The following is a 26,871-nucleotide window of genomic DNA, read 5'->3' on the forward strand; positions in this document are numbered from 1 at the left end:
CCACCATCCATCTGTCTCTAATTTTTTAACGGTATCATTTGCTAGCAATCACAAGACGTGTACACACTCATAGTAACATATCAAAGCACTTTAGTCGATGAAGTTTCAACATAAATCAACCTTTTCTACGAATCCAAACTATCACTCTCCTTAACATTAGCGTTACTCAGTGGTTCTACCATACATGACACAGTGAATAGAGTATACAGGTTCAAATACTTGTAATCTGCACATGATTTCAACCTTCAAATGTTTTACAACCGTCACACAACACAGATGTATGTCATATATACGTTGATACAGTTAAGTGGTGAGGTAAGTTGGTGGCATTCAGTTGTAGTTTTTATATTCATCTCACTACCAAAGACGTTGAAACAGTGGTTAACACGCCCAATTACGTCACTCGCTATCATTAAACAATCCATTAACGCGGACCAGCTTCAAGGTAACATCTTGAATTTAGATGAGAAACATCTTGTACTTTCATCCAATTAATTTGGATAACTTAACGGTGTACTTCCAGTTGATGAGTATCAAATTAAATGAAAAAGAAGTTAACAGGCTCTCCGACAGTATTACCTTCTTTTAAGATGGTAAGTCCTAGAATGATAAATTTTAATTGCAGTTATTTACTAACACATGTTCAAGGAACACGTAACCCACCTCCACTGTCAAAGTAAATCGGCGTATCAAAATCAATCGCACGATAGGGATTCAGTCAGTCAAACGATGTGCATATTTGGAACGTGTCGACTCTCAGCTCTAATTAAACTTCGGACAACGGTGTAATCAAAATTACCCGAAGACACGTTAGTAAGTCCTTTTCTGTGTTTACTGAAGTAGGATGGTTTTTCTTTATTGAAAAATTACAACCAATCAAGTGGGATTACATCTATCCCTTGAATTAATATTTCAGGCAATATAATTGATAATGCTGGACAATGATTCCAAAAGCTCGTACGAGATGTTCCTGTGCTAATAAGTTAACTCATACTAAAAACTACTACTATGTGCCCAAGTTAATTTCTTTTCCGCCACCTCCACATAAAAAAGACGAGCGTTATGGCTAGTAGTTAGCTAACTGCTTACAAAAACCCACATACCATATAGTATGGCAACTTCAGTCAGTCATGTGGTAAGCAAATTACACTATCATGCCATTCGGATAGACCTTTAGAACCGCAAAATATTTTCCTTTTAATCCAAAAAGGCTCATGAATGGTACTTTTCAAGCACGAACAAACTAGGCTTAACTATGAGAATGATTACTTTTTCCTTACAGTGATTCCCAAGTTATGGAGACCTGGTCATTTAATGAGTGGTTAACACATCTTAAGGAAAATAAATCACTGTACATTTCACAGACTTTTATGTCTTAACATCATCCTGGCTTGAAGACCAACTATGTAGTAGTTACAAGACCAAAACTCCCTACTTTAAAGAACATGAGTGAACTCAAACTCCCTAAAGGTTTCAATGCAATTAGATAACGTGTTTAAATTTAACTTGAATAAAACTAGTAGCCTGGGGAGTTTTTATTCCCATGTTGGTCTGAACATATCGATTCTACATGACTAGACTTTCTTTCTGGACTTAGATCTTGTAAGCAATAAAATTTCTTGATCAGACCATGAAGCGACCTGACAGTCTCTGATGGGTCCGTTCGAAGTTTATACACCTAAGAATCCAAAGTCATTCAGTAGGGTTTTCTTTGAACAGAATGACGTGACTCACTACGAAAATTAGTGACTGCTGTTATTGATATTTAATGAACATTATTTAATAATAGTAACAACCGTTTAAGTGCTCAATGAAGTGGTTACTACAAATAATAAGAGCTCAACACTAAGCATGCTATTTAAAAAAGGACAATAGTTTTTTTCCTCTCTCAGTTTATTTCATTGTTTTGATCGTAAATTACGCATCAAAACTATTTTTCAATTTAATGGATTTTATTCCATTTAAAGTAATCGTCAAGAGTATCGCTTTTTTCGAAAGTAATTTATCAGCTGTACTTTGGAGTACTTTGATCCATCAGTATTTGTTTGCACTTTTTGTTCTAACAACTTAGTTTTCTACTTTCTCTGGTCTTTGGGTATTGTTTGTGTCTAGTTATATTTGAAAACCTCTGATCGATAGCTAGACGTTGTGAAAGGCAATTGCCAACCCCCAAGCTGTCGATGCCCTGTGGAAAGTGGAATGCAGTGCAATAATTGCAAAGGGTGGTACCACGACGTTCGCACGAATCTAACGCCTGGTGCTTTTAAATGGTATGGAAATAAGATTTGTATATGTTTATACCGGCGGTGCTGCTTGAACGCACACAGCTTGCTATCCGAAGCCACTGCAACGTGCAGTGCTGCTAAAACGAGTATTGGCAAACGTGGTCGAAACACATCATACAGTAATCTCTCAGTCGTCATTCAAATTGGTGTGAAGTTCCTTCAAACAAGCTGAAAGTCGATTGACTTACATGAGCCAAAGGAGAAAGTACCGACTTAAAAGAGGTCTGCCAGAAATAAAAGCTCAAGAAAGGAAAATTCACCTGCTTCTCTCCCTCCAAATGGCAGCGGACAGGAAACGCCCAGAAGATTTAATTGCAAGACTAGATCCATTTCTGGCGGGAAGAACAAAAATTACCACCCAAGTCATCCACAATCACTCAAGATTTCACAGCGTGTGTGACGCGACTGTGATCGCTACTCCAATGAAAGTTGATGAGTGGGTACAGATCAAGAAAACGATGCAACAAAATTACTAAAGAAAAGCCAGTCGTCCAAAACGTAGCTGAGAAATCGAAGACTGATAATAGTGACAGGTCATTTATCTTCCTTTGTATTTATTTATTTATTTGAACACATAAACATTGGTACAGAGGAGAAACGAATACATTTGCGCAACACAAGTCACTTGATATGTGCGAGGGCTGGGATACTGTTCGAGCACCCAAACCGAAGCAGGCGGTTTTCTTACGGGGTTACACCCCGAGCCTTTGACCTAAGAGTCTAATACACATGGCAGTGGAGCAACGTAAAGAGGTACAGTCCCACGGTAGCCGGACGTTCGCTTTTCGTCCTCTCAATTTCGTAAGCAACACCACTGGTGCGAGAAGGTAGTGAATGAGACTTTTCTGACAGTGGTTGTATGCACGTTGCCATTTGAGAGCAAACCTCACTGTCGGCCGTACCAGGGCATTCGAGGATTGAAAGCTGGAAACCTAAAACTCGTTCAGGTAGTGTTATAACGTATGCCCTCTTAATACATAAACGTCCAATGATACATAAAATACGTACGAGCAGTCTTGATTGCGTATCGGCCCTGCTACTGCCTATTCCAGCCAGTTGAGTCCAGAACACAAATAACAGCCTCGGCAATATGAATCATTATTTACAAACACACTGGGTTTTTATGCAAACCAAAGCAATCAATAAACTGATTATAACTCAAGAATCGTATGATAATAAGTCAAAGGTCAAAATAAAGCTAATGATAAGAGAAATACGAATATGAATAGTTCAGTTACGAAATAATTGTACAATAGGAAATAGGCATATTACATTGATCCATAAATAAACCTAAAAGTTACCATTCGTAATTCACCGGGGGATATAACAGGTAGCCAAATGAACTTGGATAAGAATGAAACCAGGCTGCTAATGTCATTTAAATCTCCGAACGAAAGGGGCCTAATACTACAGAATGCACATAAAGTAAAGGGGTCAGGAGTTTTTGTCTGTAAAGACATGCCGCTGGTAGACAGTGTAAAAAGACGAGAAGCTGAAAAAGAAATAAAATTATGGTTCGATGCTCGCGAATAAGACTTCAAAATTGCAAATTTTCGAGTGGTTAGGAATGATATCGAAGCCACTATGGGTGAAGCAGGAAGCCATTTAAATTTGCTTCGGATCTGCTACACAAATGCTCAGAGCTTGCTTAATAAGCTATCGGATTTAACTGCACAAATAGACTACCAAGAGAGATGAAATCGCAGTCACAGGAAATCGGTTGACGGAGTCTATAGACAGTAAATAACTTGATGTTGAAGGTTTCGAGTTACTCAGAGACGACAGAATCCAGAAGTGTAAAGGAGTAGTGGCTTTGTTGAATGAAAATACAATCCCATTTACCATTATTGATGACGTATCCCATGAGTGGGATTTGAGAATCAGTCGCCGCTTGAAATACAAACGACAGGGTGTGTTGATTAATTTGGCCTGCCAAAGTCCAAACTGCGATGTGAATGAGGTCTTGCTAAACGGTTTCAATACTTGGTCACAAAGTGGTCACAAAGTTACTCACAACCATCTGTTATATAAGTTAGGAAATATCGCAATTGGAGGCAACCTAAGAATGTGGATAAAGGATTTCCTTGTTGGGTGCCAACAAAGAGTACGGATGAACTTCAAGTTGTCTAGCTGAGAAATTGTGCTTAACGGAGTGCCTCAAGATACAGTTTCGGGGCCAGTGTTGCTTCTTTAGTATGTAAATGACCTTCCTCGTCTTCTATCGTTATCTGTCTTGCTATTTTCTGAGGATGTCAGGATATGGAGAGCGATAAAATGTAAAGGTGATAGCTTAAAGCTTCAAAAGGACTTGTAGAAATTATCTGAATGATCACAAACTTGGCAGATGCCGATAAGTACTTACAGGTATATTGTGATACATGTTTATCATCAAGGTACAGATCCATACACGATGAATAACAGTGAGTTACTTGTTGTCCTGAAACAAAACGACTTCAGGCCTAAAAACTACTGCACAATGCCATGCGGTAGCTGCTAAAGTTTTTAGAACCCTATGGTCAAACATAGGGCCTTTAGCAGTGTTGATGCTGAAACCGTTTCGACTTTGTATACAGTTGTGGAGATAAGCAGGTAAAATGTATTTCGTGATTAGTTTTTGATATTATTTGCATTCGTTTCGTTAATTTTCATAGTTTGTACATTTTCCACAACTGATTGTCAAAGTCGTTTAAATGCATGACCTTGAACTCTCCCTCTCTTCTGTTTTGAATCACTCATGGCATGATACACTGTTAACCGCTCGTAAATACACTGTTATACATACGTTTCCTGTTCTCAATCGCCTGTGGTTACGATAATTTAACTATAAAATATCTATCACCTACGTTTATAGACTACAACTATATTTCCATTATATACTACATCTGGCTATATCTCTGGAATTACAACAACCTTATTGGAATTATTTATTACCTATAATTGTTGATTCCGATACCAAATGCAGCTGGAACAAGCCCAAGTCTACCGACTTAAGTAACGTCACATAACTTTTCTTTGTGTTTATAGATTATAATTGATATATTATGACGTTAACTTTTAGACTTAATACCTTTGTTGTCATTTCTGGGTCCATATTATTTTTAGTCTACCACACAGTATTCGTACTTCCTAAACTCTAATACTGTGTACAGTTGGCTAGCCCCTGGCTAAAGAGAGACAGTGAGCCTTCTGATTCCAGAGATAGCAAAGCTCTCCTATGATGCTCGACTGGCCAAAGTAAACCTAGCCTTATTGCCATATAGAAGAACCAGAGGTGATTTGATTACAATTTTCAAATTACCTATTGATAAATTTGCATATGATATGCCCTCATTTTCTTGTCTTTCAAAACAGAAAATTTGCGAGGACACTCCAAAAATGTTCACATATTCAGGACAAATTACTTGTCATCTGACTATCGACTTTCCTATCGAATCATAAAGGAATGGAATCCATTACCTCAGCACGTAATTGGAGCTCCATCTGTCGACGCTTTTAAAAGAAAGTTGGACCGACTGAGAGATTACCATTGACAGGACTAGCACAGGCCATCCAGCCTCCTGTGCTTTCTAGACTGAAGCTGAGTGATTATCATGGCTTACGCATCAGCCCGTGTTCGTGTACTATACCAACCCCTGAGTACTATACCCGGTAAACTGACAAATACCTGAAACGTCTCAGATGACCTTAGCAACCCTAAACGCATGGCACGGTCGAATTTAATGCCTATAAGCATATAGTATCTGATCTAAGAAGGCGCGACGACCGAGAACATGTAATGCCCGAGCTCGCAAAGGAACTGTTAGCTAATCATCGTATTCATGAAAAGAATCTCATTCTGCAATTATAATTCAGAACGTAGTAGATATATATGCTAGGTGGTATACCACATAGTTACGATTTAATGCTTCACAAAGGTTAAACAAAGCGCATAGAACCCCAAACATATACAATAAACTTTAACAAAATATTTGATTCTTTAGAGTATAAGGATAATGTAACTAGTTTTCATTCACAACTGCAACACTTACCTTGAAGGTATGGTAAAAACGTTGGAACCTCTCAGAGCCGCCCGCCGTTTCGCTTTAACGACCCTGAAACTGGCCTACTTTTAAAAGATCCGTGTAGCTTTAGTAAATCAATTTCCAGTGTAGACTAGAAACGTTGAGAGTACTAGAGTCCTGGCGTATATGTCATAATTTAAGATTTTATTAATAACGGGCATGATGAAATTGTCCCAATCTCTCGAATTCGGCAGTTTCAGGGATACCTCATTAGAAATTTTGACGAAATTTCCATGAAAATGAGACTAAAATATCCCATATTTCCATTGAACTAGGGTTCCTATCAACTTTTCCATTGAAATTTGTTGGTAAATATCCATGCCTTCTGATAATCTAGGAAAATTCCCGAGGAATTCTTCGACGTTTCAGGTAGTCCTATAGACTCTATTGAAAGATCTTCAGAGTTCCCATTTTACACGAAACTCTTCACCCTTTATTCGCAGTTGATCTCATATCATCTCACAAACTTCACTCAATTCAAAAATTACCTATGGATTATTTTGGGCATAATGGTGTTCTCTGTCGCACACCATTAAACATAAAACCAGTTACAGACTTGGGTTGAAAAGTCGTTTCTCTCTGAAGAAATGTGTCGATTCTTGAGAGACAATTCTTAAAACCGTAACTACAATGACTCAAGGGTTAGTCTTTTATGTAATTAGTGTAAATGTACTATTAACACTGTTTTAATGATATGAGTTGACAAAGACATCCCCAGTGTAATAATTACCACTAAAACTGAGAATCATACTTTTTTGGCAAAATGCACTCAGCAATACGTGAAATGTATGTGAGCTGCGAAAGTTTATGTTACAACTCGTAGTGAATTGAAAACGTACTGTCACAAATAAGTAATGAGAGCTTGTTCAATAATAAAGTACGTCATATAGTAAAACGTCAACGAAATGGTTTTTAGCGTTTTACGGTTAGTAGTTGGGGGGGAATAACTTCAATCCACCCGTGTCTGTAGGACAGAACATATTAAATTACGGCTCCTTATGTCAAGTGGGATGTCGTGAACCAACGGTATTAATGCGAACTTATTCATGCAAAATACCTCTTTAAACCACGTTTAAAAAAGCTGAATTGGTTCCACTCCCTACCGAGTAATCCTATTGCAAGCAAACTAGACAATTGGCTAAAAATGAAGCCCACTCCGTACCCTATAAAATTTAAAAACAAAAAAGAGAGCTCAAACAGCTTCGAGAAAAAGGGAGACAGTCATTTGTATCGGAATATTGTTTTCGGCACTTTATTTTATAATTACACATAATTCTATACTTCTATCTGAACTATTCTCATTTATAAAGTTCCTTATCCACTCATACCTTGTTCACACTTATTTTTCTTTAACACATTAGTATGCTCTTACTTTTTTTTATAATCTCCACAACATATATATATATATAACATATAGAAATTTATATTCAAATTATCCTTTGCAATTAATTGTGACTATTATAGCATCATTCTAAATTATTATTATTATTATTGTACTAATGTTCATACTAATACCCGGTTTCACTCTGTATACTGTTACATAATTCTACACGTATTTATCCGAGTGCAGTAAAGGTTTATTATTATTGTTACTATTGTTATTATTATTATTTTTTTTAAATTATTCGTTTATCTCAAAAGTCTATATCCATTACACTATTATGATCATGGTTGGACCCTTTCACTATGTGTTCATTTCTTTACTCTCTCTCCCTTTTTTTCCTTCTAAATAAATATTCTTAAGATTACGAAGCTTTGGATTGAGACAATAACTTGTGTTATGCTGAACTCAACTTATCAGACTCGTTTTATCTTCACTATGTATATACACCTCATACATATTGATTATCTTTTGCACTTAATTGGGACTTTCATAGCATCACCCAAAACTATATCTGCACGAACAAACACTTATTCTAACGTCATATCTTACCGCAATAATAAGTTATTTACCTATTAATTTATTTTATTTTTATTACTCGTTTTGCTATACATACATAGTTGTTTATTCTTGTTCTGCGTTGAGATATTTACGTATTCCGCGACTCCTTTATTTCTATTTCCTTAGTTTCTTCCTTTCCTCCTTCAAAATCAATTCAAAATTCTTGCCAATTACGCAAAACCTGATTTATTATTACTATTATTATTATTAATATTTTATTTTCCTTTTCCTTCCTTTCTCAAACATGGCAAATGTGATGCTAACATTATTGAAAATTGTGTATTATCGCATTTTTGAAGAAACCCGAAATGGTTTCTTCACAGCACTTATGTACCCATAAGGTGTTTGTGAATAATAATAATAATAATAAGTACTTCAGTAACGGAAAAATAGGCTAAATGGTTATACCCTAACTACTCCTCCATGAATAGTGTGTACTCTGTTTTTTGTCCTTCCTTTTTCTTACACCTTTTTCAGCCCCCTGGAGATACCCCACGGAAAACAGATATGGCACTGGTGACTTCATCCTACACCGTTATTAAAGCCCCAGATATTCCGGAGGGATATAAGGTCGAAGCTTCTAAAAGCCCCCAACTTCGCATGTATCTATTCTCGATCATCAGCTGTATGTTGCAACGCTACCTTCATAAAGCGCGCCAAGTGTGATGTTGACAACATGTTTCTTACGAAATCCACTTTCATTCAAATCTTATAAAATAATAACCCAGCTGAGTAATTCTCTACAGTGAAAGTTGTAACTTCTGTAACAATTTGATCTTGCCTGTAAACCGGCATGCCTCATATAACAAACTGTTATTTGGGAATAAATTATTACTATTATTAGCGTATATACGTTGTTTTGAGTCTGTAGGCAGGGTAACGGATCATGATTGGCCGGGAGGTTAGAGACAAGAGGCCATATATTATTTTGTAGGAAATATTGGTTGCTTTTTAAGCCGGCACCACAAAGGTTCTCTGGAGTGGCGTTTGCATCTAACTGTGTAGTCGGGAGTGGAGTCGCATCCTAGCAGTCGACATGTGAAGTTTCTGTGGGGGACTTCTAATCGTACCCGCACTGTGGTATTCATGTTTAAGTAAATAAGTGAGCTGAACCCAAGGGTGGGTCGTATGCATATTTTGAAAAGATCTAGCTTAGCCCCCTTATAAAGAAATTCTTCGCTATAAAACTCATTAGTCGCCTAGATTTATAAATAGTAGAGGAGCCATATTCTTGAAATATTAGGTTTCCTGTTTAATTATTACGTGGATCGTGTAGTGACCGAGTGCTTGAATGTTATTTATTTAACTGATGTGGTATGTCATGTTGATGTTTCCTCAAAAACATGATCATAAACTTGTAGTTAAATGATGGCGGCCACTGTTCGCTCGAGATGGATGTGTTATCAAGGCCATTCGGATGTTGAATATACTTTAACTTAAGGCTTCATGCTTAAACCGGCTCAGCATTTTGAGACCACAGCATATGAGCATAGTCTCTCAAATACTTTGGTTTTACATATGCCATTTATACACTTGAGAAAAAAGTGTGGATCCAATACATTTCATTGAATAACACAGCTAGTTATTGCTTTTGCTGGTGAGAATGGGTCGTCGTGCATTACCATTTGTCTACGTCCGGTCGTGAATGAATTTTCAATTCCAAAGGACTTTTATTCGGTGAAAAGCCTGGAGGCTTGTGAAAAGCTTTATTTGAGTTTGAGAATAGGACTGACACAGGAAGCTTGTTGTCTCGTTTTACAATCATAAAATTCAGGTAGTCTGTCAGGTGAGTTCCTCATGATCTAATCCAAAGAAACCTGTACTTAGAGGTGGATGTGAGATTAATAGCAGGATATTGAACAAGTGCTGTTTTAACTACTTTCTCCACTGCTCTAGATACTACTGAGGTCATGTTTATGGGCTGGAGATTTTAAACATTTACTGGAGGTTCTAACTTAATTTTGAAAATGATAGGTGTCGTTTTCCAGTTAATAGGGTAGTACACTCTAGGGTGATATTGGAAACTCATAGATCACGACTTCCACTTTTCACCATGCTAGCTAAGATACCATGTGGTCCTCTAACGTAGCAGTATTTCAGTGTCCCGATTGTCTTAAAATATTTCGAACACTGAAGTCTACATTAAATTTTAGAGGCCCTTTATCTGACTCTTATTGGAATGTATTATGGTTGCCATAGCAATTTATATGCCATCAATCCTCGTATGCCAATATCGTACAAGTTCGCCTTAGAGAATAAGGGAATAAAATAAGTCAAATAAGACAATGATTTGTGAATAAGTACATTACATACACTCATTGATTTAAATATACAATCAGTGAAACGAAGTGGAGAAAGGAAAGAGAGCTCAAAGCAAACTGAAATGACATGCAATGGAGAAGGCGGGTGAGACAAGTAGTTTTGATCAAGCGTTACTCGTTATCCATAGTCACACCAAAAATAAATTACAGACATGTAATGAATAGGGCAGGTTACTGACACACATTTGATCATATGGAAACAGTCAAGGTTTAAAAGCCAATGCGTGAAAAGGACAAAATGTGTCTTGAGAAGGATTAATAAATCGGTCTGTCAAGAAACTAGAATAGCCTATATGTAAAACAATGCATTTGAGAGCGACAATCAATGGGTCATGCTGTGTGTTCACAAACCGGAACGGAAGATCAAATGTTATGCCTCTTTAAACAACCATCCTACAGTCAATAATTGTAATTGTACAAGTATGAGGATTGGTGGAAACATGCAAGGAACAACAGAAACGAATTATAAGGTAAGTCTATGTTGACTGTCTTCACAAGTTACTTAGCAGGAAGGTTGGTTATTGAACAAGTCTGCTAAGTAGTTCTGAAGTTTAGGACCTTTGTATACTTGGTTAGCTTCAATAAATACATTTCCTCCTTTCAATTAAAAACACCTTTGATTTTTTCGAAGGATTTTGATGAGTACTGAATAGTTATTATCAAGTCTCTACTATGCAACTATCATTTGTGTGCGTATTGTCTCTTCCCTGAAAAACATTTCTGTTATAATAACCAAAGGGGAAATTCATCAGGGTTTCGTTCGTGTATGAACCAGTAAATATAGATTATTGGAAATCCTAGGTCTTCAGTATCCTCAATGTATATTTTTATAGAAAGTATAACCGTCGTTGTAAAAGAATATGTCAGTTATTCGGTAACGTTTGTGGTAAAAAGAAATTGCCTTATTCAATGCCTCTTAGGTAGTTTTTACAAACAAACTTGCAATGGAATCTAGGAAATGTGGTAGTTTTACGTTTTCTGTCTTCGTATCAAGACTGTAGATGATACTATCATGACCATTACCTGGAAGAATTTTTACAATTCATACTTTACTCGATGTAAATGCAAGATATTTTGATGTCTGGCAGGGTTACTTGTATACCGGGTCCACTAACCAAGCACTAAGCACTCAACAAATGGCTGGAAACGTTTTGGTGCCTTGACTTAAAGTCAAGAAATTTCAAACTTTTTGAGGTCTCCATACATAAGCTTATCTGAATGGTGGGGGTGAGACTAATGTGAATAGTTCTGATAACGTTGCTGCTTCTGCTGTTGATACTTTGGGTTGACGGTGAACACAGCAAGAAAACTGAGTCTGAGGGCCCCAAAACCATCCACACAGAATTTCGTAGTTTATTTAGTCCTTGCTTATCACGTATTAGCAAGTTTAGGCTTGAATGGGTGTATATATGGCAGCTCCCGCCTCTAGCTTGTAACGTATCACTTCTGCATAGAAAATAGTTGTCAAGAGATACATCTAAATCAGAAATTACAAATGGTAGTCCATGCTTCAGATATCATTTTAAATTATGGCTGATAAATAATGAATTTATCAGTAGTAGTACACACGAAATGCTTCCTTTAAAAAAATTGTTCGAAAAAATGTTATTAGCAACTATCTTAGTATATAGCTATTTACTTGCACCATATAAAGTGATAGAAGGAAGATTTAGTAATGAATAAACATCAGAGAAGATGTCACTGTTTTCCCATGCGAGTTGTTTTCAAAATAGATAAATTGATGGAATTGGGAACTAAATTAGTAGTAGCTGTAATATCAGCATTAGCGGTTGTAAGAGGCGCTGATTTCACAGAAGTAGCTGAAGAATTAGCTGGAAATGCAGGAAGCTGTGTTGTGCAAATGTTGCTGTCTTTGGACAGCTTTCGGCCGCCGTGTGTTTAAGACTCTAAAAAAGGTTTTATCCCATCAGGTGAAACACTCGTTTTTTTCATTTCTCTTGACTGTAAAATATTTCGCTTCCCTCTCTACTAATTCATAAGGTCCTTCATAAGGGTGTTGTAAACGTAAACTTGCGGAGTCAACATGAACAAATACGGATTTAAATGTATCTAGTTGCTTGCCAATTCGCTCTCTTAAGAAAACTAGTCGAGATGCAACAGGCCTAAGGTTATTCATATGGCTCATCAGTCTTTCACAAAAGGATGGGGGTCCCGTACATACAGATGTGCCCTTACTCATTACAAGTTGATAACGTAAGGTTAAATCAGTACAACAGCATGTAAAAAATGACGGTCGGCTAGACTGAATGTTTACGGTATTGTGATTGTTTGTCTGTCAACTTTGCTGCGCTGGCATTTTAAATAATTGTTGGTCCATCGCCTTATATTTCAGTTCATTTTTGGTCAAACAAGACTTTCTGAGATTAGTCTCACGGTAGTACTGATTATTGGATGAGATAATGAGTGAAGACAATCAAAAAGGTTTTTCCCATGCACTATTAGCACAAATGGTGTGTGTGATCCAGTCGAAGTATCACAAATTATAACAGAGTCAGAATGTTGTATTAGAATACTTTTTAACACTATACCCGAGTTGTTTTTGCAAGCGGCAAGATCAGAATCATCCGCCTGTAAACGTGCAATGTCTAATAAATCCATTCATTTGGTGGAGTAAATAGCGTTGACGTTTAAACGTCATAAAAAAACTGTCACAACATTTGATTAACCTCTTACTGTACGTTGGTTGAAAATTGGGAAATGTAATCTAGTTGTCGAATTTCTCTATGGGAATAACGGTCGTTTTGGCATTAAAAGCGTAAGTCAAAGGTTCGTGATCAGTGAATATCACGAAGTCTATACCTTGCAGTAAATGTTTAAAATAATAAACCGCTAAGTCAATAACCAACAACTCTTTACCTAAAGTGGGTTGGTTCTAGTTTCTTATGAAAGAAAGCAATTTGTTTGATCTTACTGTTTACTCGCTGTTGCAGTATCGCACCCACTGCTGATTGGAACGTATATGTACACAAAATTAGTGTTGCATCCGGGTCAGGACTTAGGTAGATCAGCATGGTAGTAGAAGCAATCGCTGTTTAAGCTTCATAAAAGACATCTTTCGCTACGGAGAATAATATGGACTCCTTGAGTTTGCCTTTTAACGCCTCTGTTAAAGGTTGAAGAGCGTGGAATAAACGGACGCTAAAAATCAATCATTTCCAAGAAACGTCCAAGTTTATTTAATGACTCTGGTTCTGGAAAACTTTTGATGACCGCAGTTTTCGTGTCTTATGGTTTGACTTTACGTTTGTCAATCGAGTGATCTATAAACTCTAAGCTCTCGACTCTAAAAATGTATTTGGATGGATTAATAACTATACCAAATTTCTGAAATCTTTCAAATGGTTGATGTTGGTGACTAATGTGTTCATGGAGCGAACTGCTAGCTACTAATATATCGTTGATATACACTAAAAAAAGATCTAGGCCTTTGGTGACCTTACCCATAATACGTTAAAATGTCTGTCCGACGTTCTTTAATCCAAATGGCACTCTCAGAAATTCAAGCAAGCCAAAAGGAATAACGATGGCTGGTTTTATTATATCTTCAGATGCTAGTGGAACCTGATGACGTGCTCTAACAAGATTGATTTTAAAAAATTTGCTTACCGAGGAATGTAAGCGAACAATCGTGCAAATGAGGAATGGGGTAACGATCAGGTAACGTCAAGATATTCAGTGACCGATAATTAACACAGGGTCGCCAATCCCGATCACGCTTGAGCACCGTGTGGAGTGGTGATGCACAAGGGTTACTTGGCGGACGTATTATTCTAAGTTGCATCATGTTCTCGAATTCGGCTTTTGCAAAAGTAAGCTTGTCCGGAGGCAATCGATGTGGACGTGCGGAAATTGGTTGGCTTTTTGTGGTGATTCGATGTACTACAGTATGTCGGATAGTGTTTCCACTGCATTCTGGTTTCGTTATCTCTGGAGGTCTGAATAAAATGTTAGCGAATATATAGTTTGCCGGGGTGTTGATTTTAATACCATGTATGTGATAGTCCAACTGAATTCCCAGAACTTGAAGTTTTGTGTAAGCATTGATAGGTTTTCGTTTTTTAGCATCAACTACTAAGTCGTAGGAGCTTAGGAAGTCTGCAACGTGATGGACATCAGCGATAATAAACACCCAGCCTAAGCTACATCTTATTCTGAAGTATAATGTCAGGACTTCTTCAAGTGTCTTTATTTCAGTTTTATTAGCCGCTCTTAATGATTGTTTTTCAGGTTTATCAATAGGTCTATGTGCTTAGGTAACTGGAATAACGCTAACTTCGGCCCCAGTGTCTACTGAGAATTTATAACTGGAAGTCTTGTAAAGGAAGTGGAAGAGGTGACTAAGTGCATGACCAGTAATATTTGTCGCTACTACTGCCTGGTTGACACGTTTTGGCAAGGAGAAAGATTCTAAAAAGTTTGCAAGACGTAACATAATTCTTAGCTTTATCGCCACACTTACCATGGGACCAACAGATATGGTCGTCGTATTTATTCGTTCTTGTGGTGTGTCGGGATCTGGAGTAAGACCTTCGAGATGTGAGATTGGAAATAAATGGTCGTAATGCATCTAGCTTGTTTTCAAGACTGGAAACAGTGCGTGCGTGGTGTGTACGTTGGTCACTTAATTCCACTGTTAACGATGCTATGTTCGGGGTTTGCGCGCTAGCCGGTGGTTCTGATACCATCTGTACGTGAGGTGTCATACCAGGTGCTACTTCTAAAATCCTGTCAGCCATGCTGGATAGACTCTCTAAATCTAAAGATTGGCTAGAAGCACAGAGAATTGGCCTGACTATCGTCGGTAAGCGTTGTAATTAAATTTTTTAAAAAAAGGAATCACCAACCTTATAAGGTCCAACCAAGTATCTCATCTGGCGTAATAATTGAGATGGTGACTTGTCACCTAACCCGCACTCATGCAGCAATTGGTGTAATTTTTTTCATCTGATCATAGGCATCAAATGCAGGGACATTATCTCCAAGATCCGATACCTCAAATGATACTTCTGTCGGCAAGATGTCAAGCACAAAAGAGTATTTTGACGTCCGTGAACGTATGTTAAGGTGCTGAAACTGTACTTCCACCTGTGCAAACCAAATACGTGGGTTTATTCTACTGAATGAGGGCACGCTTATCAGGTTCAGAAAGTGTAACTCTTTTGAATGGCTATCCTGGCTAATGCCTTCAGATTCGGATGAATGCATCACAAATGTACAAAAAATAATCACCATCAGGAGGAAAAGTAACGCCACAATGTTTATAAGTTACAGTTTTTGAGAAATATGTACGGGCTCACCAGATTTGTGGTGGATCCCAGCAAAAAGGCTTATTCAAGATATAACAATACGCAGGGTTGTCAATGATATACCGAAAAGAATTAACACTACAAACCGAAGTGCCTGTATGTGAGTAACGCAAAAAGCAACAAATTACAGTCAAAATACTAATGGTATATTAAACAACAAAATGATAACAGTTGTTAAGAAATGAGTGTTACTTAAGTAACAATTGTACAATTGTACGCTGATCTTTGAGATATCAAGCACAAATGAGCTCACCTGATTGACAAAAGTTCCGTTGTATGTGGTGGCACCAACGGCGTAATGAGAAAGATTAAATCCAACAGCATTATTTAATAATAATCCGGACCAAATCTCTAACGTAGTGTGGGAAGGCCTGACAGGATGTTGATGATGCAACGGATATTCTAGTTTTACAACTAGCTACCAGTAGCACCTTCTATATTCGATCGTTCCCAGTCAGATAGAAACCAGAAGTCAGACGAGGAGAGGCAGGAAAGATATATTTGATTCGTTACCAATATATCGAGGACTTTTTCTATAAGCTGGCTAATGAAACGTAGGAGCTGTGTCCCACGCCGTGTTGCAACGTGATCTGGTGCGGATGCATGACCAAAAGCCTTCAGCTAAACAAGTCCACTTAAACAACATGGTCAGCATCCAATGTCGAACACTTAATGAGCTATTGATTTTGGGGAATTATTTACAGCTACAATGTTATAACACTATCATAATCTTCTATCAAAGGTAGTAGCCAATAAAGCAGAAAAACTGAAGGCGGAAAAAGTGTTTATATTTCACCGATCGCGGTAGTGTACATATGTTAGATATAACCAAACAATTATATACGTTTCGTTACCATTGATACAGAGAAACAATATATATTGAATATGAATATGTGGTTACATATAAAGTGTGAAAAATAGGAAAAAATGTGGTTTTTGTCGTTACAAAAATCATTGGATATACATTTCATAATAACCTCGGAAAACGTTGGCCACTTTTTGAGATGAGACTTCCACTTCAAGTTTGCAGGCTCTGCATAACTGTCTTACGATCATTTAGCAATGAAATCCTAAAACGAACGCCACTTTATGATTTTCATATCTCACAAAAAGCCAAAATGATTGATTTCTGCAATTTTTCCATGCCATTACACTACGCAGACCAAAGTATCATTGATAGTCATCAGTTTGTACGTCAACATTGCGGTCTTTTTGATGTTTCCCATATGTTGCAGGCAAGTTATTTTACTTATATTTATTTACAACAGATGCAAGTTTCTGGAAAGGATAGAGTAAGCTTCTTAGAATCCCTCACTTGTGCGGATATTGAGGAATTGCCTATTTCATCTGGAACTCTCTCTGTATTTTTGTTGAACAGTGGCGGAATACTAGATGATACCATCATAATGAAATGCAAAGAACCTTATTTATATATCGTTTCAAATGCAGCATGTTCATCAAAGATTATAGCTCATGTTACAGTAAGAGAGTAATTGAAATAATTCCTTTGTTTTTAGGAAATGATGACTAAAGGCGTAAATGATGGTAAAGAAATAAATATTAAAGTTCTTAACCATTCTCTCCTAGCACTGCAAGGTAATTTGTCTTGTATAGTCAATATCAATCCTGTAAAGCTTCATTTAAAGTAGCTTACATGGTTCCTACGAGGAATATTCTTTTCTCTTGAATTAATACAATTTTGAAGCAAGTTGCATAGAGTGTGCTCAGCATAGATTCACAAGTTTTGAGGAGTAGGGGTAGCTTACACCATATTATACTAGAACTAACTTGTTCACTTGTTTTATGATAACTACCTAGTAATTTTTTGGTAGAGTATGTATTTCCTTAATTCAGCATGTCACGGGTTTTATCTTTCAGCAATGAGCCATTTTTATTAAATACTAAGAAAATGAAGTAATGTCATTGTGCCCTTACTCACACGTAAGAGTTTGTTAGGGTTCCACTTAAAGTAATTTTCACTCATATGAATATTCTCAAACGTCATTTGCTCTTTAGGTAGATGTAGTGGTTTATTTTATTAACTAATAATTAAAATGCCTGGAACTGAACAAGTGGTTTGTCTCTGTTTCCTTACATGGTCTAAGAACATTGTATCTATAAGAAGCAAGTAAAGTATGAGAGCCACTATGTTCATCCATTTATTTATTTAAACACATAAATATTGGTATAAAGGGGCACCAGATGCGTATGCGCCGCACAAATCTCATTTGATTTGTGTGAGGGCTGTGATATTGCCCGGGTGCCCAGACCGAAGCAGGTGGTTTTCTTAGGGAGCCACACCCGGATCCTTTGACCTAATAGTCCAATACACATGGCAGTGGAGCATCGTAAGGAGATGCAGTCTCATGGTAGCCGGTGACAAACGATTGATTCATACGTCATTTTTCCCTCACGATCCTGGAGCCCATGTGCACCATTGGTTTGGAATCAGGGTTTCCCGACTCCCCTAGGTGAACTTTCCGTGTCAACCAACCCGGTTAAAGCGCAGGACATTCGCTTTACGTCCTCTCAATTTCGTGAACAACATCCCTGGTGCGAGAAGGCAGTGAATGAGACTTCCCTGACAGTGGCTGTATACGCATGGCCATGTGAGAGCATTTCGAGAGGTAGAGTGGACTCTCCCCACTGTCGGCCGTACCAGGGCATTTGGGGGCAAATGTTCATCCAAAAGCTTGTTGATTGTCAGAAGGTAGTCCTTTATTATATTTTATGAAGGTAACAGACCTTAGCAATACAGCACTCATCTGCTATACGGAGAAAATCTAAGCGGTCCTAGCAACTGTTCTTCGTACCTTTCGAAAGTCCTAAATGAATGGTCCAGTACTAAATGTTTGTTAAGATAAACCCAAATAACATCGTCATACTTAACTATCGATCTGTTAATTGCAGTTTAGATTTGTTCCCATCTGTATTCACTGAATTTTTAGTGTTAGCGGGATATATATTGGATTAAAGCATGTTTCGTGCACGATTGCGCTGGTGCACGCTGACTGGCTATTTCTTATCCAATCAGTGCTAGTCAATACTTGGAGAACACTTTAGAATCTTCGCATGTAAAAACTATAAATATACAAACGTTTTTCTTGTTGCGTTCCTTACTTCCATCTACCCTTGTTATTTGGAGCGTAATTTCGTTCCTGTTCAACCGTGTTCTGATTTGGGGACTTGTTGAGTGAATTGGTGTCCAAGAATACTAAGCAATAGAAATAACTGGGTCATAATAAGAGAAACTACAACACAGTGCAACTCTCATTATAAATTACAAACCATCCTAATAATTCCGTGTAAGTGCTTTTGTGCATTGAGGGTTCACTATTATGAGTTGTTAACCAGTCTTTTAGTGTGAACAACTGTTCTAGGTACTTGATCATTCACTGCTAGTTAGATTGCGTTCGTTTTCAGATCAATTTTCTACTACTATCGGTATAAATACTTTCACTTTCCCTTTCCTGCCAGTTTTTTCTCGTCCTGATATGAATATTAGCGACTCGGAATGATACTCTTTTTTGTTGTCTTGCACGCTGTTTGTCGTTAAATTTCTTTGTCATATTAAATCTGTATAAATGTTCTGAAGGTCCGAGTTACTTGCAAATAGGAAGTAATCAAAGAGTACCAAATTGTATGTAGTAATCTCTAATGGAAAATACTTATTATAATTATCTTAAATTTTCAGGACAATATAATAAGAACCACTTAGTTCATGGCAAAATTTCCCTTTAAGTTCCAGGTTTTTAAAGTAGCTGTTTACAAGGCATTTTCAACATACCAAAACGTATTTAAATTGCACCAGTCAGTTTACTGTTGTTTCTAGCACCTGTCAGGGTTGCTGTCCTAGCTCTAGCCATGTCAAATTGTGATACGAAATGTCTAGTCACAAAACAGGTCGTTCAAACGTATTAGTTAGTACATAAAACGTTGGTAATAATTTCCTTTTCTGTTTATCTTCGTATAAGTAATTTAGTTTGTGTTAGAACTTTAATTTTTATAATCTGCATTAAAAATTGTGGGGGAAGATATAATACTTTCGAGAGGGAATTTAAGGTGGGAAAGTGTCAGTCGATAGATTATACTCAGTGATATGATATGACCGGTTGATGGCCGCTCACAAGACCAAAGAGGTCATATAAGAATATTTATGAACATCAAAGATTGTACATAAACAGATTTATCAACAATAAACAGTCAATAAAACTGAGGATGTGTTGAATTTGACAAAAGTAATATTGGTCACGGTATAAGGTAATTGAAGAACAACGAGACTTTTGGTCTTCACAATGAAAAGGCGATCACGTCTGCGACCGATTGTGTACTGTGCCACTTACAGCCTCTTGTAACCAATTTTCATAATCCAGTGCTGGCTCGTGACTGGTTTTGTGATAAACTTATGCAATCAATCAAGTCCAAAGTTATTCCGGTTCTGTTTAATGGTATAAAAATTGCTGCGACACTTTCTAAGTTGGTTGAAACCACAAACTGGATAATACTACACTTATCCTTAACTCTGGATACCCCAGGCGCTGTGCAGTCAGAGTTTCGCACCAATGAGAAACTTCAAACTAAAAAAGACGGCCAATACTCTATTACTTCTAATAGTTATCTAATCATTGCCATCCCATAGTGTAAAGCATCGAAAATTGAACATGTTTATTGAATTCCTGTCTGTAAAGTGAAAATAGGTCTTTTTTCTATAACTTAGTTAATTAACTGTATAAATGTTTACAAAAAGGTCAATTTTTAAAAGCGGTACCGCACTGTACACTTATTGAAGGTTGGTTCAAAGCTGTTACTACAGGTTATATATATGTGCGTTACTTTACCAAATTCGGTATTGGCTGTTTGATGACTTAGCTGGTTTATAGGTTAAATTGAATAAAATGTAAATTTACAATAATTATGTACAACTTGCGACCCAACTAAACCGGTTTTCAATGTTAATACACTTCGGAAAATGACAGCTTTACAGAAGCTATTTAATGTACCGAGTGAGTTGTCATTTGTAGCAATCGTTGTTGACAGCTTAAATATTTAAAACTGAAGTCTTTTTTTAATTAAATGACTCGAACCTCCGTAGATCCCTAGTAGTTGTTCTACTATATGAATTATGAATGGTGGTTGAATTTTTAAATCGAATTTTTGAAAGTAGTCGAGTATTTCGTAAATTTTACCTGTTATTTTTCCTTGACAAATACCCGTTTATTTTTTTATAGGGCCAGATGCATATTCAGTTCTCCGTGCAGGTATCTCATCTTCTGATATACAAAACTTTGAAAATCTTTTTTTTATGGAAAGTATGCTCATTGATTCATTATACGGTTTGAATACTCCTGATAGTGACATTCGTTTAACACGTTGCGGATACACAGGTGAAGATGGTTACGAAATCAGTGTCCCATCAGAAATAGCTATCCCGATTGCTGAGGCTCTGGTAAGGAACTCTTCTGTAAAACCTATTGGATTAGCTGCTCGTGATACCTTGAGATTAGAAGCTGGCTTGTGTTTATATGGAAGCGACATATCGGAGGAAACAACTCCAGTCGAAGCTTCTCTATCATGGCTTATTTGTAAGTTTTAAATCATTGATATTCCAAGCATTTTACTTCATTTTGGGCTTCCGGGCAGTATCTCAGCCGACACAAACTAAAAGATGACCAAAACTAGAAATGTATTCGTCCTTTAAATCTCATTTTCGTAAACCATACTCAAAACTATTTGATAGTCGTCTTTACATTGGGTCACTTGTTAATTCCTTTATCTCCACTTTGTATATTCCTTTATTCTTAACTTCATACAAAAACTTGTCTATGATGAAAATCCTGTTCTATCTAAACGATATCAAGTCACTGACTGATCGAAGGTTGAATTCTTTCATTGAGTATGAATTCCGAACCAGCCTTTTTAAAACCATGTATACCATTCGAACTGGCCTCCAACGTTCGCACACTAATACAAATCGGACAACACAGGGTTAGCTATGTCTTTAGAAATTCTTAAGATCGATGTATTTTGTCTATCCGAGACCTGTTTTCAAGACTATAGTGAAGTACTGCAAATTCTCTCTTCATCTGTCGCTTTGAAAAGCTTGTTTCGCGTGCGTCCATCCAGGGACACTGTGATATTTTTGTCCGGTTTCGCTAGTGTTGGTGTCTCACCAGGCGCTAGAGCTGAGGTGGTACAAATAGACTGGATCTCTATTACATGTTGTTAGATGAGAAAGTTCCATCAAAGTGCGAAGAAATCGGCCTGAGCAACGATGTCTTCGTCATCTCCTCTTGCACCACGACAAATTTCAGTCTGGATGTGATCAAGAACGGTTTCTACCATCAGTTGAGTGTTCTTTTGCAGGAAGTGCGTCCGACAGATATTGTAGCACTAGCCGGAGACTTGGATGCCCAGGTTGGGCATCTAGGCACAATGGAGAGTCGGTAGAGTGACCAATGAGGACTTGTTAGTCGCATGTCAGGTACTGGTAACCACCTACTGCAACTTTGCCCAGACTATAGCCTGTTTCTGGCTAGCACTAACTACCAGCATAGTCATCGCCGATGTGCCACCTGGCATCCTCCCTCTGCATCCCAAGCCTGGTTTCAGATTGATCATATTGCGATTAGCTACCGCTGGCGTGGTTGTGTACAATATTGCCTCTCCTTTCGGAGTACTTATCTGGACTCTGATCATCCCCTTGTTTGCGCTAATTTTAATTTTCTCAGTGGCCAACAAATTCATCGTTCTAAACAGATTAATGTCAGTAAATTGGTTGCAGCTTCTGTTGCAACTAAATATCAAACCGAGCTAGGTTCAAGGCTAGCTACCATCCCACCGAAAAGTATAGATGAACATTGGTTGCAATTGCATGACGCCATGAAAATGGAGAGTAAAGTCGCTTGCGGCTTCACGAGACGTCTCGCTTGTGAGCACTGGGTTCCTGAAGGCATCTTACAACCCGCTGAAACATGTCTATCTAATCCGGCTAACCGTGAGTTTGACCATGAGCGAAGATCGTTACGTAATGAAATTGTGCAATGTTTGCGTAAGGACTGATAAGCCTGGTGGTCGAGCGTGCTAACGATTTGGAAGAGGCTGCTGCATCTAATAACTATCGAAATCTCTTTCAAACAATCTGTCAAACTGATGAGACGCCATTTAATAACGTCTACCGACGTCCCTCCGGTTTCTTCAAAACCCGAGAAAGATTGACTGGCGAGGATCAGGCTGATTTTAGTTCTGGCCGAAAATGTGTTGGTCGTGTCTCCTTCCTCTGCCAAACGTTAACACACCTCTATACTTTTTTCAAGCCAACAATCGTGTTTCTTGACATCACGGCTGCCCTCTAATTGTTGGAAAGGACTGTGCTGTGGGATTGTCTATTGAAGAAGGGTGTGCCTGAGAAGTTTATTAACACCCTAAAAGCCTACCATTCAAACATTTCAGGCAGAGTAAGGGCGTACATCCACCCCTCTTCAATTATCTCGTACGAACAGTGGGATTAAGCAGGGTTGCTCAATCTCACCATTCACCTTCAACTTTGCCATCGATGACTTTCTGGAATTAGCTCTGATGGATGTGGGGCATGATGGCGTAGATCTGTTACCTGGAGAAGTACTTTTCGCCCTCGAGTTTGCGGATGATATCGTCTTAATGTGCAATGATATCCACTTAATCAGCTACCAATCAGTGTCCGTAGGTATGGAATATCCTTTACACTTTCTAATTACACAGTACTTTTAAAAGACTGGAAGAACCCTGAACCTGCACTCACTCTTGATAGTGGGCAGGTAGAAGTGGTCGGGTAGTTCATGCACCTGGGCTACTGTGTGAATTCTGGTGGTGGCGTCAGTGATGAGATCAATTCACGTATCATGGAAACCAGAGCGACGTATGCCAATGTGGACCACATTTGGCGCCTTCGTGATGTTAGTCTGGCTGTAAATGGTCGTATCTACAACGCATCGGTGAGAGCAGTTTTGCTCCACACTTGTGATATTTGGCCTCTCCAAGTGAGGATACTAGACGGTTCTCTGTGTTCGATCATCTTTGTCTCAAAAAGATTGCCAACATTCAATAGCAAAACCATATCAGTAATATGGATGTTCAGCAACGTGTGTTCAGGCACAATGTCAACATTCCAGTTGATCACACCATCTTGAAACACTGAATTCAGTGGCTTGGATGTGTACTACAAATGCTATTCCATCGACTTTCACATCGTGGATTATTTGCCGACGCTGGGACTAGTTGAAAAAAGCGGAGACGTAATCAGTTTATAACATCTTATCTAGGTATGAAAGAAAGTTGTACATGGCTGACATCTGTTGGTCCTTCATAACTCCCTGGTTGGGCTTGAAGAGATAATACAACACAATGGCTTGAGACGTTATCAGATATAGGTCAGAATAGAAGCCAGTGGTGATCTTGGTATAGCTTTCTTTTAATTTCTTGATAAAATTGAGAGTAACTAATTTAACTGAAAGAATCCTTTCTGATTGTATTTTTCTTAACGGAGCTGCTTCTCCCATTATTATGATTATTATTTTATTTTTGTTATTATTTCACTCTCATACACTAATTTCTCTTTATTTTCTTGATTATACTCACTGTCCTTTTTCCATCTCTTCATAATCTCATTTTATTATGTGGGGCATATATAGTTTGGTGCTACCTTGACCAATGTTTATGTGTTCAAATAAATAAATAAATAAAAATAGTAATTATTTATTCATTTAAACATTAGTCAGACTTTGATTACAAGATTCACATTTTTTAGAAGTAAATTGTCTTTTGTAAAACATTTGCATAACAGCAGTTGTTGTTCTTGTTAGAACATTTTAATTGACGTTTTGGTATGTAATCATCTATGAAATCTTTTTGCTAGTAAAATATACTAACGAAATGAACTTAATGAAATATTAGTACTGGAATAATTTCCGTCTTCTAAATCGACAACGAGGAATTCCATGATCCATGTAATGTGAAAAATCAAAAGATATTATTGTTGTTTCTTATTTACTCTCACCTCATTGAAATATGATGAATGTCCTATCTTTATTCTCATTAGTTCATTAGACAGTACAGTGTACTTATACTAAATATAATCTAAATCGTAATTTTAACAAAAAAATATATATATTTCAGCAAAACGAAGGCGTTTGTGTAAAGACCCGAAATTTCCTGGTTGCTCAATCATAACTTATCAACTGAAAAATAGAAATGCATTAAAAAATAAACGAATCGGTTTGATTTGTGAATCAGGTCCACCAGCAAGAAGTAAGTTCAAAAAATAAAAGAAATTTTACTTGAATTTTATGATTCATAAAAATCATTAAGGTTTAATAATTTTCGTAAACCTTTTGAAGGTAAAATGATTGTTTAGAGATATTGATTTAATTGTAGAAGTATTGAGTAGTAAGTTGTAGAATGAAATGTCCGACTTTCATTGATTATTCTAGTGATATTATCTTGTAGTAAGAGATATTTTCATCAATTACTAATTATTCTCCATTTTTTCTCTAAGTAGATAAGTACGTATTAAATTGAAATAAAATATTCGATATTTTAGTGTCATTGACAATCTATGAAATTTAATAGCTATATGTCTTTTATTCACTAATCATCAGCAACTAGGGTAAGTTGTCGTGCTATATATTCACATTGAACTAGTTCACTTCACTCTGCATAAACTCCTTAAGAGATTTCACTTTAACCCATTGAAATTACCATATGTTACAGAGAAAATAATAAATTGCTTGAAATATTATCAGTTCTATCCGATATCGTATTTTTGAATTCAAAAACACTAGATCTTTAATTCATCAGGTTATGCGAAGCTAGAATTTAAGTGTAATAACTAATTAAAGTCTTACTATAGTATAAACAACTGAGCTATCACGTTAACCCATACATAGCTCAATCATTTAATTGTGTTGGAAGAAAAGAAACAGATTGTTTGCTTGTTTTGATTGTTTCAGGTTCCCTGTGATCGGGCCGTAATGATAGGTAATCAGTTGTTATGACCCTCTCTCTCTATTCCGATCATCGATTAATTCACCTATATCGCCAGTAGAACCTGTGACCTAATTACCGATTGATACATAAACCAATGAGCGATAACCAAGGCGCTAACTTTTATCTGTCCTCGAGCCCCTAACTCAGTCAGTGGCCAGTCAGAAAACGAAGGTAGAAAGCAAATTAATCCTCTATTATCATCAATTAACTAACTATTCGAAGTTCATACAATAATATTCTTGAAATGTCTGATCATGCAACAACACAATTAGGTGATTGCACTGTGTAATACCGTTGATTTTATTGTATAAACCAAATCTCACTAATTTTCTGAAAACTACCTTGTTGACGAGGACAACCAATACATAATTTAGATGTGTGTTTCACTGACTAACAAAGTCAGCAATCAATCAAGATTACAGTTAAACTAGAACTAAGATCCCATATGTTGAAATTTGTTTTTCAACAAATTAATCTCAATTTCGGACTCTAATCCACCTACTTCGATTTAGACATGTCGTTAAACTATCAGTAACATACAAAATTTGTTGCATCCATTGAGTAGTGTTGATAAATTTTCATCATCATAATTTGTTCTAATTCTTATATAGATGGTGCAAAAATCTTTGACCATTCTTTGCAACTGGAAATAGGTGTCATTACAAGTGGTTGTTTTTCACCTACATTGAGTAAGAATATTGCAATGGCGTATGTGAAATCTGAATATTGTGAAAATGACCGACAACTTTTTGTTCAAATTCGTCAAAAATTCTATCCATATACAGTTACAAAAATGCCATTCGTTGCAACTAAATATGTTAGACGATCTTAAAAACTGTAGTGCCTATTAGTATTTTGTAGTTGTTTTGATATTCCTGGTTTGTTTATTTGTTTATTTTCAATAGTTGATTTTTA

The 26,871-nt window shown here is 37.1% G+C and overlaps 1 protein-coding gene across 1 annotated transcript; it reads left to right on the forward strand.

The window, feature by feature from the left end:
* Nucleotides 1-590: 590 nt before the first annotated feature.
* Smp_128980 (aminomethyltransferase) lies at nt 591-26,831 on the forward strand (the record flags this gene model as incomplete). Its single annotated transcript, XM_018793659.1, is given in 7 exon segments — nt 591-593; nt 17,098-17,229; nt 17,235-17,417; nt 17,454-17,532; nt 21,165-21,518; nt 25,087-25,218; nt 26,568-26,831. Coding segments are annotated over 7 exon segments (1,104 nt in total). The 3' UTR covers nt 26,789-26,831.
* Nucleotides 26,832-26,871: the final 40 nt, after the last annotated feature.

This window comes from Schistosoma mansoni, chromosome 1 (genome assembly GCF_000237925.1).
Source record: "Schistosoma mansoni strain Puerto Rico chromosome 1, complete genome".
NCBI lineage: Eukaryota > Metazoa > Platyhelminthes > Trematoda > Strigeidida > Schistosomatidae > Schistosoma > Schistosoma mansoni.